Source organism: Phyllopteryx taeniolatus, chromosome 11 (assembly GCF_024500385.1).
Source record: "Phyllopteryx taeniolatus isolate TA_2022b chromosome 11, UOR_Ptae_1.2, whole genome shotgun sequence".
Classification (NCBI taxonomy): Eukaryota; Metazoa; Chordata; class Actinopteri; order Syngnathiformes; family Syngnathidae; genus Phyllopteryx; species Phyllopteryx taeniolatus.
Window position 1 is genome coordinate 9088416 of NC_084512.1, and position 15080 is coordinate 9103495.

Consider the following 15080-nt stretch of genomic DNA (forward strand, 5'->3'; position numbering starts at 1 on the left):
CGAGGACTCTTTCACTGGGTGTTGGGTCACGCACTTACTGCGACAAATAACTCATGAATATGCAAATCACTTGTGTATCCCCTCACTTATTCTCTCGTCCTGTAGACTTTTATAATTCACATAATGCCACCACACTTCAGTTGCACAGTCGGGTTCATGACCCTTGTCCTCCTCTCCTGTCCTTGTCCTTTTCTATCTTGTCCTGTCCTTCCCTCACAGGGTGTAGCACTACAGCCCCATGCAACACTCATATTTAATGTTTCATTGTTGGAGATAATGTAATGATTTACTTCTCTCCTGTTTACAATTAGTGCTTTGTCTTTTTGTCTTTGTTTCTCTCTCCCTTCTAGAAACATTGTTCTGTTCGACTGATCACGTCTGATTCTCCATAAACCTCAATTATAATATCACAGCGGAAGCTTAAAAAGTTCCCTGTGACATAGTAAAACTGTTCCGGCATGAAAGGGATACAGATTTTCCATTCAGCTTGACCTAACAGCCAAACAGGACAAAAAAAAAAAAAAGAACTGAATTCCCCCAAAACATTAAGATTTTGAATTTACTTTTGTTACTTAATGTTCACTTCCCCCGTGCATACAATGTGTCCAGCAGAGCCATGGCTGCAAGAACTTTGTTTCATTAGCAAGGAGCCACACTTACTGTATTCTTGCTACTTCTACAGCAAAAATCCAAAGAATAGATGTTTTTTTTCTCCCACAGAAAAGTGAATTTCAATCACATTGAAAGAACAGGCCGTTACTATGGTAGCTTTGGCATACACTAATGCATGCCTTTGCACAAAAGCAATTAATTAACAAGACAGGACGATGAAACCGGCAAACTGGAAGGCAATACAGCACTCTTAGAACTTTACAGTGCCTGTATATTCACAGGTTCACAACCATATACAAAAATGAAACATACTGCAAGAGCTTAAGAGAAACACTAGAAACTAAAATCTATAACTTTGTCTTCAGTTAAGACATTTCAACCTTCCAGGGGCCCACAAAAAAGCAGATTAATACAATTGTGCATGTGTTGCCATGGTGCACAGCACAAAAGTAAATCACAAAGATCTTAAAATGTTAACAAACAATGAACTAAATAAGGAGGATTATTGTAAACACTTGTCTTGTCCTATGCGTAAATACTGTGTATTGTGCTAGTATAACTAAAAGATGGGAAAACCGCATAGTGTTGTACTGTAGTTCTCTGTCAACTTTGAATCTTTGTTTTCTTTTCATTCAACATAAACAATTACAATTTGGGATGTCCCGATCCGATCACATGATCAAAAATCGGGGTTGATCACGTGATTTAGAGAGCTGGGATTTACATTCAAATAACAAATATTTATGCACAAACTCCGTAGTAACACATACAGACAGGTAATGTAACAATAGCCACAGGCATATATTCTTTCTAATCTGTGAAAAATGAGTTAATGTTTTATCGTGATGTTCTTCTTCTATTCTTTTTTTTTCTTTTTTACTGCAAACGTGTAGCTCCATCTGTGTATCGCACCACACTGCCCCTACGAGGGCAAGGCGCGCACAACAGGAACAGTCATTTTCTCCCCTGACTGTCTGACATGAAATCAGACTGAAATTCTCCTGTTTTAGGTCAGTTAGGATTACTAAAATTATTTCTATTTGCTAAGTATGTATTGTGTTTTATTTCCATTTTTTAAATATTATTATTTTACTTCGCCCAGAGTCGGCTGGGATAGGGTCGACCACGTCCGTGACAGAATTGGAATCGGGCTAAAAAAAATGTGATCGAGGCATCCCTAATTACAACAATGGCCATTGTGAGAATGCCATATCTGACCGACGATGATGCATCTTTTATGATAAAACATCTTGGGAGTCGGACTCCGAGGAAGAACCTTGTCTGAACCGTTTGTTTAAACCATAGAAGGAGAAAGAGAGAGAAACCAAATGTCGTGATATTGTCTGTGAGGTTTGCTCCAAACTTGGACCTAAAATAGCCATGCCTTGTGATGCACTATGATGTAACTAAAGTAAAAGAAGCGATGCTAACTATCTGCTGAAGTGGAGATTTGAAGACAATCCCTCATTGTTCCTTTCAAGCACCACCGAAAACACACAGTGTAACTATGTACCGAGGGGGGACAGACTAAAACAAATGTTCAAACAGTTCATAAGTAGTTGTTACACTACATACCACAGTGCACCAGTCACCATTACACCCTTGTAACCTCTGTGGCTCAGAGAGAAACATATATACATTTGGTATTTAGTAAATGGCTTTGTGACTGACAGCTTTGGTTATGAAACATGAAACAATAAGCTAGAACCCCCCTCTTTAAGAAAACCTATCCCGAAATGTTTGGCTAAATACACCCACTGAGGTTATTGCACTGGCTGATATTGTTCAAGTTGACCAAAGACATGGTATTGCTTGGTAAACATCCATCCATCCATCCATTTTCTGAGCCGCTTCTCCTCACTAGGGTCGCGGGCGTGCTGGAGCCTATCCCAGCTGTCATCGGGCAGGAGGCGGGGTACACCCTGAACTGCTTGCCAGCCAATCGCAGGGCACATACAAACAAACAACCATTCGCACTCACAGTCATGCCTACGGGCAATTTAGAGTCTCTGATTCATGCATGTTTTTGGGATGTGGGAGGAAACCGGAGTGCCCGGAGAAAACCCACGCAGGCACGGGGAGAACATGCAAACTCCACACAGGCGGGGACGGGGATTGAACCCCGCACCTCAGAACTGTGAGGCTGACGCTCTATGCTTGGTAAACACACAAGCCAAATTGACTAAAATATGGAGATACAGTTCAAACTGCATTCGTGCAGTAAAAATGCAATTGTGGAATGAGCAACACAACTGTGCAATGAACTGTGGGGGCAGTGTGATGTTGTTCCAGGCAATTAATGCGTCAATTTTTTTTTTTTTAAATGACTGCTACACACACACACACACATATATAGTTGACCTCCATATGGAGGGGCAGTTGCGTCTGTGTATGGTTCTTGCACACGCTACTGCGACTCTTAACAGTTTGACAAAAGACTAAATTGGAAAACTGCCATTACGGCTTGATTCTTCCTTGTTATAATAAGACTTCAACCATCCAAGAACACCAAATTAAAGTAAATGGCAACCACGGAAAAAAGCTGTTTGGCATGTAGACCATGATGCCAAAGCATGTTCTTCACAAATGAGGTATCATTTAAAATGGAAATAATCAGGCTTTCGATCTGTATCTTTTTCTTATTGGCAATGTATTGTTGCATCTGGGAAATAATCTACCAGAGTTTGCTTCCACAGCACAAAAATCCGTTTGGCCCAAGCAATAAATGTTCCTTACAAATGGCCATCATTTAAAAGGGTAATGAACAAGTTTTAAAACTGTCTACAATTATTGGCAATGTTATGTACAGTATGTATGTATACATTAGCGATCTCTATTAAAATATATTTCTGAACTTTTTGTTGTATGTTTATACAAATGTGTTGTTTGGGGAATGCAAATTAGTGTTCTTTCATAGTACTTTGAGTTGTAAAGTTGAGATAACCTTGAGCAAGACACAAAACCCCTAAACTACCCCCAACTCTCATAAAATGTATGCAACATTAAAACTACAATAGAGTGAGCCCGGGAAAAATGAACTTAATAGAATATATACAATTTCCGTATGTACTGTAAGAAGGCTGTAATTGAATGACACATTTCTGGTGCTTTTAGACATACAGTTGGAAATGTGACTTTGGAAAACAAAAGGGTGAGGTTAGCACAGCAGCTGTGAGATTCATTAGTGGGTGAAACATTTCATGCAGCATAACCTCCAGGAGGAGGGGAGGGTACACTCAAATACAGATGACGAAGGGGGAATTATGACAACAGTGAATGAGCAGAGAGTCTATCCATTCATTTTCTGTAGTGCCTGTCCTTATTAGGGCTGTGGGCGAGCTGGACATTATCCCAGCTGACTTTGGGCAAGATGCTGGGGTATATCCTACACTGGTCACCAGCCAATCGCAGCATGTAGACAAACAACCAGTCAAACTCAAGTTCACATCTACGTGCAATTGGGAGTCGCAATTTAACTTTTTGGAATGTGGGATGAAGCTGGATTTCATGCAGAAAATCCACACTAGCACAGGAAGAACATGCAAAGTCCACACAGGACGACTGGAGCCGACATTTGAGCCCCAAACTGTCAGACAGACATGCTAACAATGGCAACACTGGGAATCAAATGAGCCAAATTAGCCAGTAATGAAAAACAACAGAGAAATAAACAACCCAACCCCCCCCCCCAAAAAAAAAATTACTAGTGATGACTGATTATGCATACCAATTATTACAAACCTAACAATACTGGAAGAGACACTTTGAACATAACTTAATGTCAGTACAATTTTGAAAAAAACAAACAAACAAAAAACTCAACAAAGTTATTTATTTATTTATTTTTAAACACAAAAAGGTTCATGGAATCGGAGCCCTTGGAGGCCTTTGCCAAGGCTCAACATTTTGTCACATGTGAATTCAGTGAGTAAAGAAATGCCGGTGGTCTGGGATCTTAACGATGAAAAACAGGAGGAGGCAAACAAGTTGCATCTTGATCCGATGGGATTTCACAACTGAACATAAATGTGATTTTCCATGTTGCATTTAAATTGCAAAATGTCTATCGTATCCAAATTAAATTGTATTTGACAAAATGGCTTCAAAACCAGCACACATCCAACAATTTCATTCAAATCATACGAGTTTGGACAGAGACATGAAGTTGATCCCATTATAAATACGTGATAAGTCTTTTTCCCTTATGAGGAATCCAACCCTTTCACATTCATGTAATGTAAACACTGAATAAAGAAATATACAAACAAAATTGACTTGGCATTACAAGAAAACACTCAAAAGCCAAATATCTTTGAACTTTGCCTCTTCATAACATGGTGAATGGTATTGTATGTGTATGTCTTTTAAACTGTGAGGAGCCAAATGTGTAAACAATTCATTCTTTGATTATGTGAGCCTTTTCTATACCATCCCCAAAACATTTAAGTTTGACTTTCTGTTGTCCACCTTTTTAAGCGTGCGATCATATTAAGTTGCATGCTTCTAAATGCTTGTCATCGCATGTGATGACCCGTCAAAGGTGTGGCCTTTCTACTGCTCATGTACTATAAGCTCAAGGACCCACTTTTTAAAAAAAGAAAAAAAAATGACATATCTGTAACTGTTAAAAAAAAAAAGGGCTTTACACCACCAGTTGTGACCTCTTCCAGACTACCATTTAATTGAGCCTTGTCAAAAGTAAATGAACACTAAATTGATGGAGAAATGCTTAGTAATTCACCTTTTCATCATAAAGACTGCCTGATAACAAACAGTTATATTTAGCAGTGACGGTGACTCCTTTCATTTTACTTGATTTTGTTCTATTGTACTGTTTCCTGAGGCCCATCCTGTGACTGCAACCTTTTTCTGGAATGTTCCTTCCTGCACTACAGCAAAGACAAGTTCAGGATGCACATCATTTCCTTCCAACACACATTTGATGCAAAGATATCATCCACACATTTTCTTTACCGTTTGTCCTCACGAGGGTCATGGGTGAGCTGGAGGCTATTCCAGCTGACATTTGGTGAGAGGCTACAGCCAATTTGGGCCACATATGAACAAACAATCATTCACATTTATACCTATGGACAATTTAGGGTCTTCTATTAACTTGACGTGAAACATGAGAGGAAATCAGAGTACCCTGGGGAAAAAAAGAGGATGTTAACACATGGAAAACATGAAAATTCCACATAGGAGGGCCTGAGCTGAGTTCCAAACTCAAGACCTCCTGACTGTGAAGCCGACAGGCAAACCACTTGTGTACTGTGCTGCTCATGTAAAGATACTACCATCTTAAATCAGGAAATGCATGTTGAAACTTCAGAACAATCAGGCCAATGTAAAGGAGAGCATAATTACGTAAACAGTCAAATGACTTGCAGTACTTACATAATGCTTGTGGCACACATTTTTACTGCAACAAAAGCTAACACAACTGAGCAAGCATAACAAATGAAAGACATTAAATTTGTTACAGTTCCCAATGGTTCCTTTCATATAAGTGACCTTTCAGGTTATGCCGTGCAATTGCCAAAGGCTAGTTTATTGATGGTACTGAAACTAAGGCTCGAAAAGCAGCTCAACAAGTTGCGGATGTGGCGGCCTGTGCCAAGTCGGCACTCAAGTGATCCCCTGGAATGCTTGCACTGTTTCTATAAAATGAAGCAGTACCTTTGTTGAGGCTGACCAGGAATGAAAGGAAATAAATGTAAATGCACTTCAGATAGGATGTTAATGAGGACTGGTACCGTACAGGTTAATTTTTGCAAATGCAACAGAGCTGTAAAACTGACACGCTTTACTTAGAGCAATTAAACTCTACCTATCCACTCTATAGCCTTTTCCATTCAAGGTACATTTACTATGGTGTTAATAAAGCAATGGAAAATGGGACTAAAATCTATCTTCCACAGAACACGAATGTTAATCATTCATGATCATTGGTTATCATAAAAACTAAAAATGCCACTACTAAGGTTCATTCTGCATTATCTACAGTAAATTCTGTCATGTTTGACTAGTGACTTTCAATGACATTCTTGCTGCTGGACCAAAATTCATTTAGGCTGCACAAAATCCCCAAATCTCTGCTTGATCGGATTTTTCAACAGCACCTCTCCCAGGGGAGCCTCATCACAGTTTCCAACACGCTCATTCGTAAAGTCACTGAAAATGGAGCGCGCCCTGCCTCTCTGTACACTGCACTCACCGAGCGAGGAGAGCGTCACACTAGATTCCCGAACGTACCCAAAATTAGCACAAGAAGAAGTGAAACCGCCTGATGACGTCATTCTGGGGCGAGGTACGACCCCGCCCCATTTTCCGCGCGCGCGCAATTTCCTCAAAGATCGTGTGTATAATGACAGATGAACTAAAGCACGTACGACGACGCCAAACCAAGACATTCGTCAGCCAAATTAGAGTAATTATACCAAATTAGCCAAAGTCCTTATACCTTAGTAGTATAAATTAAATAAATATACTTATATCTTAACAAAAGTAACAGGGACACACGGAAAATACAGCAGCAGTTTTTAGGGCTAGAGTGAGACTATTTTTATGTATTCTTGTTCTCGCTGACTACACGACTTCCGCTTTCCTGTTTGAGGGATTTGTAAACACACAGGTATAAACAGCATGGTCGCTAGGTCGTAGCCCATTGTTAGCCACCTTGAAGCTGAAGCTGCGGAGTATCATGGCGGGAGTCATCCGGAGACTCGACGAGACGGTAGTCAACCGGATAGCTGCGGGAGAGGTTATTCAGCGCCCTGCTAACGCTGTGAAAGAAATGATTGAAAATTGGTAACTGACGCGCAGCAGCAAAATAATTTTTCCCTCCCTCTAAATAAGTGACTGCATCGTGTGTTTAAACGTTGCAGTCTGGATGCGAAGTCCACTAACATCCAGGTGACGGTTAAAGACGGCGGACTGAAGCTGCTCCAGATTCAGGACAACGGCACCGGTATTCGGGTAGGACACCTGGATGGATGGATGGATGGATGGATATATATATATATATATATATATATATATATATATATATATATATATAAAAGGGCTGAAATAAGATTTAACACGTCACCATTATTTCTCATATATTTCCAAAGGTGCCTTTGACATGAACATTTCACCAGATGTTGGGAACAACCCAAGTAATCCAAACATACAAAGAAAGTAGAACAAATAAGCTCAGAAATTAAGTTGTGTGTCGTAATGTGAAATGACACAGGGAAAAAAGTATTGAACATGCCAACTGGTATTTATTTAATACTTTGTACAAAAGTCTTCGTTTGCAATGACAGCTTCGGGACGCCTCCTGTATGGAGAAACTATTTGCATGCATTGCTCTGGTGTGAGTTTGGCCCATTCCTCCACACAAGCAGTCTTGAAGGTTCCGTGGGCTTCTTTTATGGACCTTGAGTTTCACTTCTTCCCGTAGATTTTCCATTGGATTCAAGTCAGGTGATTGTCTGGGCTATTATAGCAGCTTTATTATTTTTTTCTTTGAAACCAATTGAGAGTTTCCTTGGCAGTATGTTTTGATCATTATTTTTGATGAAATGTCCACCCTCGTTTCATTTTCATCATCCCCGTAGATGGCAGCAGATTTTTGTCAAGAATGTCTCGGTACATTGGCCCATTCATCCCTCCTTCAATCATGTGTAATTTACCAGTACCATTTGCTGATAAGCGGCCCCACGCCATCATGTTCCCACCTCCAAACTTCACTGTTGGTATGGTGTTTTTAGGGTGATGTGCAGTGCCATTTCTCCTCCAAACGCGGTGTGCATTATGGCATCCAAAAATTTTGCTCTCATCCGACCAGACTACAGTATATTCTACCAGTATGAACTGGCTTGTCCAAATGTTGTTCAGCAAACTTTAAACGAGCTTTTACATGCTTTTTTTTTTTTTTTTTCAGCAATGGGGTCTTGCATGGTGAGCGTGCATACAGACCATGGCCACGGAGTACATTACTCACTGTTTTCCTTGTGACAACAGTACCTGCTAATTCCAGGTCTTTTTGAAGCTCTCCACAGGTGGTCCTCGGTCTTGGACAACTCTTCTATTATTCTTTGCACTCCTCTGTCAGAAATCTTGCGAGGAGCACCTAATCGAGGCAAATCTATGGTGGTATGATTGGCTTTCCACTTACATATTATGGCCCCAACCGTGCTCACTGGAACGTTCAGAAACTTAAGATATGCGCCTGCAACCAATGCCATCATTATGTTTTGCAACAATTAGTTTGCGATGGTCTTGAGACAGCTCTCTGCTCTTGCCCATCATGAGATGTGTCTTGACTCACACACTGAGGTCAATGAGACCTTTTTGTAGGCCATCAATTAGGACTGGACCAGCTGATATTCATTTGCATTGACAAGGGGCTGGATTGTTGTTCGATTATTGATAGAGTTTAGGTGTTGTCTTGCCTTTCCATGCCTTTATGCACCTTCCTTTCGTCATGTGTTCAATACTTTTTCCCTTTGTCATTTTCCCTTTGGTAAAATTTTCATTTAATTTTCACTGCACACGCTTCTTTGACTGTTCAACGAGCATATTCCAACGCACAAAGGCCTCTTTGTTGCCGGTCAATGTCATTCTTCAGCCTGGAAAAAGAAAAACATTAAACTCACATTAAACTTGGTTAGTTACACACATCTCACATCGCATTAAAATTTGAGCTCTTTTGAGCGAGATTTTGCTGTTGTCATACTAAGAAATAATGTCAAAGTTTTGGAAGTGCAATAGGTCCTGCGACTGCTTCTGTCATGTTCATTGGTCAGTGTCTCTTGTCACACAGCACTCAAGAGGCTAATGCAGTACTAACCCAATTGTTTATGTGAAGCGCTGACTGCTCCCTACAAGGCTCTGACCAAGACATCTTTATTTGTGATACAGAGAGAAGACATGGAAATAGTTTGTGAGCGTTTTACCACAAGCAAGCTACAGACATTCGAGGACCTCTCTGCCATTGCGACCTATGGCTTCAGAGGAGAAGTAAGTGCTGACACTAAATATTACATATAAACAAAAGACACATCTACCTGGTGTCTGTTTGCAGGCCCTGGCCAGTATAAGCCACGTTGCCCATGTAACCATAACGACAAAGACGGCAGACGCCAAATGCGCTTATAGGTATGGTCCCGTGTAAAATTGGTTTCACAATGTGGGATATGGATGACATTCCTGCTTCTGATATCTTGCAGAGGCAACTACAGCGATGGTAAACTCAAAGGCCCACCAAAACCCTGTGCTGGAAACCAGGGAACACAAATACTGGTGAGTTGCGCACTACTACATCCGTCCATCCATTTTTCTATGGCACTTGTCCCTGGAGTCCGACTTTGGGCGATGTTGCACTCTCTGAGTATAAGTGGACTAATAGTTTGTTCCCTCTGTGCACAGGCAGAAGATCTCTTCTACAATGTGTCCACCAGGAGGAAAGCTTTAAAAAGCCCCAGCGATGAGTACGCCAGGATTGTAGAGGTGGTGAGCAGGTGCTGTCGTGACCACTGTTCTTCTAATCAGAGAGTTACTTCTTTTTTGTGTGTATTCAATGACTTAGTTTTGTTTTGTAGGTATGCCATACACAATTCTGGGAAAAGCTTCTCTGTCAAGAAGGTGAGATAACAACTCGGTAGTACCGAAAGGGAAGAATTGAAATTCAAAGTTTTCTCTTCATAAATCTTCACTCTTGCTGTCCTCATCCAGCAAGGAGAGACGGTAGCAGATGTGAGGACTTTACCCAATGCGTCAGTGGTGGATAATATTCGAGGAATCTTTGGCAATGCAGTCAGCAGGTAGTCGTCAATCGATTTTCACTTTATTTTCACTTTTGCTGCTGACATTTGGGGATGTTCCCAGGGAGCTGATCGAGGTCTGCAGCGAGGACCAGAAGCTCGCTTTTAAGATGAAGGGCTACATCTCCAACGCGAACTACTCCGTCAAGAAATGCATCATGGTCCTCTTCATCAACCGTAAGTACGATAAGAAGTGTCTGTCACTTATAAAAGAATCATTGGGATTAAATGGCGCTCGTGATCTTTCAGACCGTCTGGTGGAGTCGAGTGCGCTGAAAAAAGCAGTGGAGACAGTTTATGCGGCGTACCTTCCCAAGAACACACACCCTTTCCTTTATCTCAGGTAATGGCATGTTTTAAAGGAGATATGTTCTGCATCTTTGTCACAATTTAAAACAGTTCCCAGCTGACTTAAAAAATGTCTCTGACATTCATCTGTCAAAGTAGTCAAAGGATAAATAATTATAGTACACTTAACATCCACGTTACAATACTTTTTTTAGGGGGGGTGGAGGGGGTTGGTGTTCATTACCATCCGACCAGTAGTGGAGCTACACCATGCGATGAAGCAAGCGGCTACTCAGTGTGGCCAACTTATATATAACTTATATTTAGCGACCTTTGCGACCTCCCAAAAGCAGCGAGCAACAACTGAATACAGTAGACTTTTTGGGGTTTTATTGGAGAATTCTGTAGTCTCTGAGATGTTCGGGAGATGTTGTTCTCCAAATGAATGATGCTTGTGCGGTTGAGTTAAAGTAATTTTTGTGTTTTGTCTTTATTTGGGGTTATTCAGAGGCACGTTAAATGGTAGTAGCTATGTGGCCACTCCCATTTAATGAGTTTAACCTTGATCGGTTGAGTCTGAACACAGCCACATTCCAGTCACTTGTCCAACCATGTTATCAGAGTTCATTTTTAACCTCCCCTTTCTAAAAGATTTATTTATTTATCGTTATTTTTCAATTGACCAATTAATTGTACAGGTTACAGGTCACATTAATGGTGGAAAATGTTTTGAAATGATTCTCGTTTTAAAAAAAAAAGATGATTATTATTTTTTAAGGCATTTGAACAGGGGTGTGTAGACTTCTTATATCCACTGCACATGAATGATCTCCACTGTGCTTTTTGTTTGACTTGATCTCTGCAGTTTAGAGATCGCCCCTCAGAACGTAGACGTGAACGTGCACCCCACGAAGCACGAGGTGCATTTCCTGCACGAGGACAGCATCATCGAGAGCGTTCAGAAGCACGTTGAGGGCAAACTGCTGGGCTCCAACTCCTCACGCACATACTTCACTCAGGTACTTACTGGATGTGTGTCAGCGTCTGTTTCGAAAAAGGAGGTTATTGAGCTCCCCCGCTGTCTCTGCAGGACAGAACCTACTCTCTATAATGTATTTGCTTTAGTAAGAGACCAAATTGTCGTCAGTCATCCATCCATCCATGTTCTATAGCACTTGTCCTCATTAGGGTCTCGGGTGAGCAAGGGTCGATCCCAGCTGACTTTGGGTGAAAAATAAAGTGAAATTTAAATTTAAGTGGTCAAATTTACAAATTCAGCATGGGAGTAAGTAATTATTTCCCCCTCTGCATTTATATAAATCACACTGAATAGCTTTTGTGGATGAAATGTTCTACTATATTATTAGCTGGATAACATAATTGTCCAAATCATTCAGAGCATTTTTGGAAAACGAAAAAAAACACAACAACTTCAACGAAGAAGAAAGAAGAAAAGAAGTCCAGTTGAACCTCACCCGCCCATAATTTTAAGCTAGCACATTGGTATTTTTATTGATATTGTGACAGTAAGTTAAAAAATGACATACTGGCAATTATGTTACAGTATTAGGTTGACTCTATATAGAGGAATAAACTTGCCTTGCGTTGCGTTTGTGCAGACGTTGCTGCCCGGGCTGTCCGCGTGTGGTGGAGGTGAGGTCAAGTCGACGAGCGGCGCGTCCGAGTCTGCCGAGCGCGTCTACGCGCATCAGATGGTGAGGACCGACTGTCGTGCTCAGAAGCTGGACGCTTTCCTCCAGTCAAAGGAGAAGCTGCTTCCTGAGCCCGAACCGGCCGGGCCGAGCGGCGCAGATTCCGAGGCCAAAACCGTCGAGCCGGATGACGTCGACATGCTGGAGGCCCTGAACCAGATGGAGGCAGAGCTGCCGAAAACTGAGGAGAGGAACGACAGAGTGCCTGAGGTCCAAAGGTGACTCCTGCTGTGTATTTGAGAATTGTGCTTTTTAGATTTAAAAAGGAAAAGGGATTCAAATTGTAAGAGTAACACATGGTGAACAAAAAAATAAACAAAATATATGGTTAGACTCGAGATGTAAAACTTTAAAACTTTATTTTTTTCTTTAATATCGTCTCTCTTGCAGCATGATGTACTACTGTTAGCATGTTGTCCTCACAGTTCTGAGATTCTGGGTTCGAATCTCTCTCACACTTCCTGGGTGTAGTTTTCATATTCCAAAAGATGCATGTTAGGTTAATTGAAGAATCTAAATTCACCATAGATACTTGTTAATGTGAGTGTGGCTGTTTGTCAATATGGGTGCCCTGTGATTGGTTGTTGACCAGTCCAGGGTGTATCCCCTGCCTCTTACCCAAAGTCATCTGGGATTAGGATCCATTTTACTGGCACCCTAATGAGGACAAGTACCATAGAAAATGGATGGATGACGTTGAACGCTTCGCTGCTACTTTGTAGAGTTGGATGTAATATGAGTAGCTTTCTACCGCCACCACCTGTCCTAAATAATTTCTGCATGAACCTAAACAAAGTGGTAAAATGCATGTTTTATATGCCAGGAAACGTCCCAGGAAAGAGCAGGAGGAGCAGCAGCAGGAGACGGAAGATGGACGAGAGCAGGACCTGACGACCGCAGACACGCCCAAGAGACGAGTCATCAAACTAAACAGCGTCAAAGAGCTGAGAGGCGAGATTAGCGACAATGCACACAAAGGTACAAACTAGCTACAGTGAACCCCCGCCTCATTCCCGGTTCGGTATTCCCAAATTAACCTATCCTCAACTGTTTTAATGAAAAAGGAACCTACTCAGATTTTTGTCATCTTTTTTTATAGCTTTTTATTTCCTTCTTGTCACATCTACTTTGCTATCTGTGATTATCTTTCTTCAGCTGAGACAATATTAATTGCTCCTCTTTATGTGCCTTCAGGTCTTCAGGAGATGCTGCAGAATCACTCATTCGTGGGCTGCGTCAACCCTCAGTGGACTCTGATCCAGCATCACACCAAACTCTACCTGCTCAACACCACAACACTCAGGTCTCTCACTCTCCCTCTCTCACACACACACACAGCTTGCAAAGCTTTAAAAAAACATTTTAGTTAACTTGTTGTTGTCATCCTTGCCGCAGCCAGGAACTCTTCTACCAAGTCCTCATCTATGACTTTGGGAACTTTGGTGTACTCAGATTATCTGTAAGTAGAAAGTTGACCAGACTGTGATAATGTTTTTTTTTTTTAACCGGCCTTTGCGGGATTCTAGACACCGGCTCCCATTTACGAGCTGGCCATGTTGGCCCTGGACTCTGAGGAGAGTGGCTGGAGTGAAGAGGATGGACCCAAGGAAGGCTTGGCTCAGTACATTGTGGACTTCTTGAAGAAGAAAGCAGAGATGCTGGAGGACTATTTTTCCATGGAGATCGATCAGGTTGTGGTTAATTTACTTAACTTTACCACGCGTTTCTTGTGATTTACTCATGCTGTGACAACCAATCTGCACCGCAGGAGGGCAATTTAAAAGGACTACCCTTGTTGCTTGACAAGTACACGCCTGTCATGGAAGGTCTGCCCATGTTCATCCTCCGCCTGGCAACAGAGGTAGGTGATGGCCTAGAACAGGGTTTCCCAATGTTTACTGAGCCAAGGCACATATTTTACATGAGAAAAGGTCTCACGGCACAACAAAATGGAACAAAAAGTGCATATAAATATGATGATATCGTCTCAATTTACTTAATTTCCCCTGGCACACCTGATATCTCATGGGACACTAGTGGAGATTCATTGGCCTTGTCGTTGACGCTCATGTCAGCACCTTCAGGCTTTTGCTTGGCGTCATGCAGGTGAACTGGGACAACGAAAAAGAATGCTTCCGAGAGTTCAGCAAAGAGTGCAGCATGTTCTACTCCATAAGGAAGCAATACATCCTCGAGGCAGAGTCCAGAGAGGGGCAGGTCAGAGGACACAAGATGTTTGTCAACACGTGTCGCTTAAAGGCCGTCATTGATTCGTGTTTTTTGGTCACGTCAGGATGCAGAGCTGAACTCGTGGCGATGGAACGTTGAACACATCCTGTGCAAGGCTTTCCGTTCGCTCATCAGTCCGCCCAAACACATCAGTGAGGACGGCACAGTGCTGCAAATCGCCAACTTACCGGATCTCTACAAAGTGTTTGAGAGGTGTTAGATGACCAGTAAATCACTAAGCCATCAACCTCACATGCTGCTCCTTTTTACTTTTTGTGTTTCTTTTTTGTTCTCATTAAACTCCTTTGTACGTTTGTCTCAAGGGTCTGGAGATGACTTTCAAGCAAACACTATGGAAAGCTGTTTGTGAACATTTATTCGATAATCAAGTTTGTCTTTGTACTAGTACGCTCTTTGGCTTCACCAT

The 15080-nt window shown here is 41.6% G+C and overlaps 1 protein-coding gene and 1 long non-coding RNA gene across 5 annotated transcripts; one reads left to right on the plus strand and one right to left on the minus strand.

Annotated features, from left to right (window-relative positions):
* Positions 1-2968: 2968 nt before the first annotated feature.
* On the minus strand, positions 2969-6992 carry LOC133485351 (uncharacterized). 2 transcript variants are annotated; one of them, XR_009790670.1, is made up of 3 exons: positions 6830-6992; positions 5587-5761; positions 2969-5496 (listed from the first exon to the last, which is right to left on the minus strand). It is a non-coding gene; the product is annotated as an uncharacterized LOC133485351 (long non-coding RNA). The 2 variants fall into 2 exon arrangements; XR_009790669.1 differs by having other exon boundaries at positions 2969-5501.
* A 185-nt stretch (positions 6993-7177) lies between these two features.
* On the plus strand, positions 7178-14968 carry mlh1 (mutL homolog 1, colon cancer, nonpolyposis type 2 (E. coli)). 3 transcript variants are annotated; one of them, XM_061788897.1, is made up of 19 exons: positions 7178-7422; positions 7500-7590; positions 9523-9621; positions 9686-9759; positions 9831-9903; positions 10030-10121; positions 10203-10245; positions 10336-10424; positions 10489-10601; positions 10674-10767; positions 11578-11731; positions 12332-12642; positions 13248-13402; positions 13619-13727; positions 13820-13883; positions 13951-14115; positions 14193-14285; positions 14462-14641; positions 14718-14968. In XM_061788897.1, exons 1-19 carry the CDS (start codon positions 7316-7318, stop codon positions 14871-14873), a joined length of 2262 nt encoding a protein of 753 aa, XP_061644881.1. In that variant the 5' UTR covers positions 7178-7315; the 3' UTR covers positions 14874-14968. The 3 variants fall into 3 exon arrangements, with proteins under 3 accessions (XP_061644881.1, XP_061644883.1, XP_061644882.1); XM_061788899.1 differs by having other exon boundaries at positions 14500-14641; XM_061788898.1 differs by having other exon boundaries at positions 14531-14641.
* The last annotated feature ends 112 nt before the right edge of the window (positions 14969-15080 follow it).

Coding starts and splice junctions, on each gene's coding strand:
- mlh1 (XM_061788897.1), top strand. CDS start 7,316: ATGGCGGGAGTCATCCGGAGACTCGACGAGACGGTAGTCAACCGGATA. Junction 13,728..13,819: donor CTCAACACCACAACACTCAG/GTCTCTCACTCT, acceptor TCCTTGCCGCAG/CCAGGAACTCTTCTACCAAG. Junction 14,116..14,192: donor TTTCCATGGAGATCGATCAG/GTTGTGGTTAAT, acceptor TCTGCACCGCAG/GAGGGCAATTTAAAAGGACT.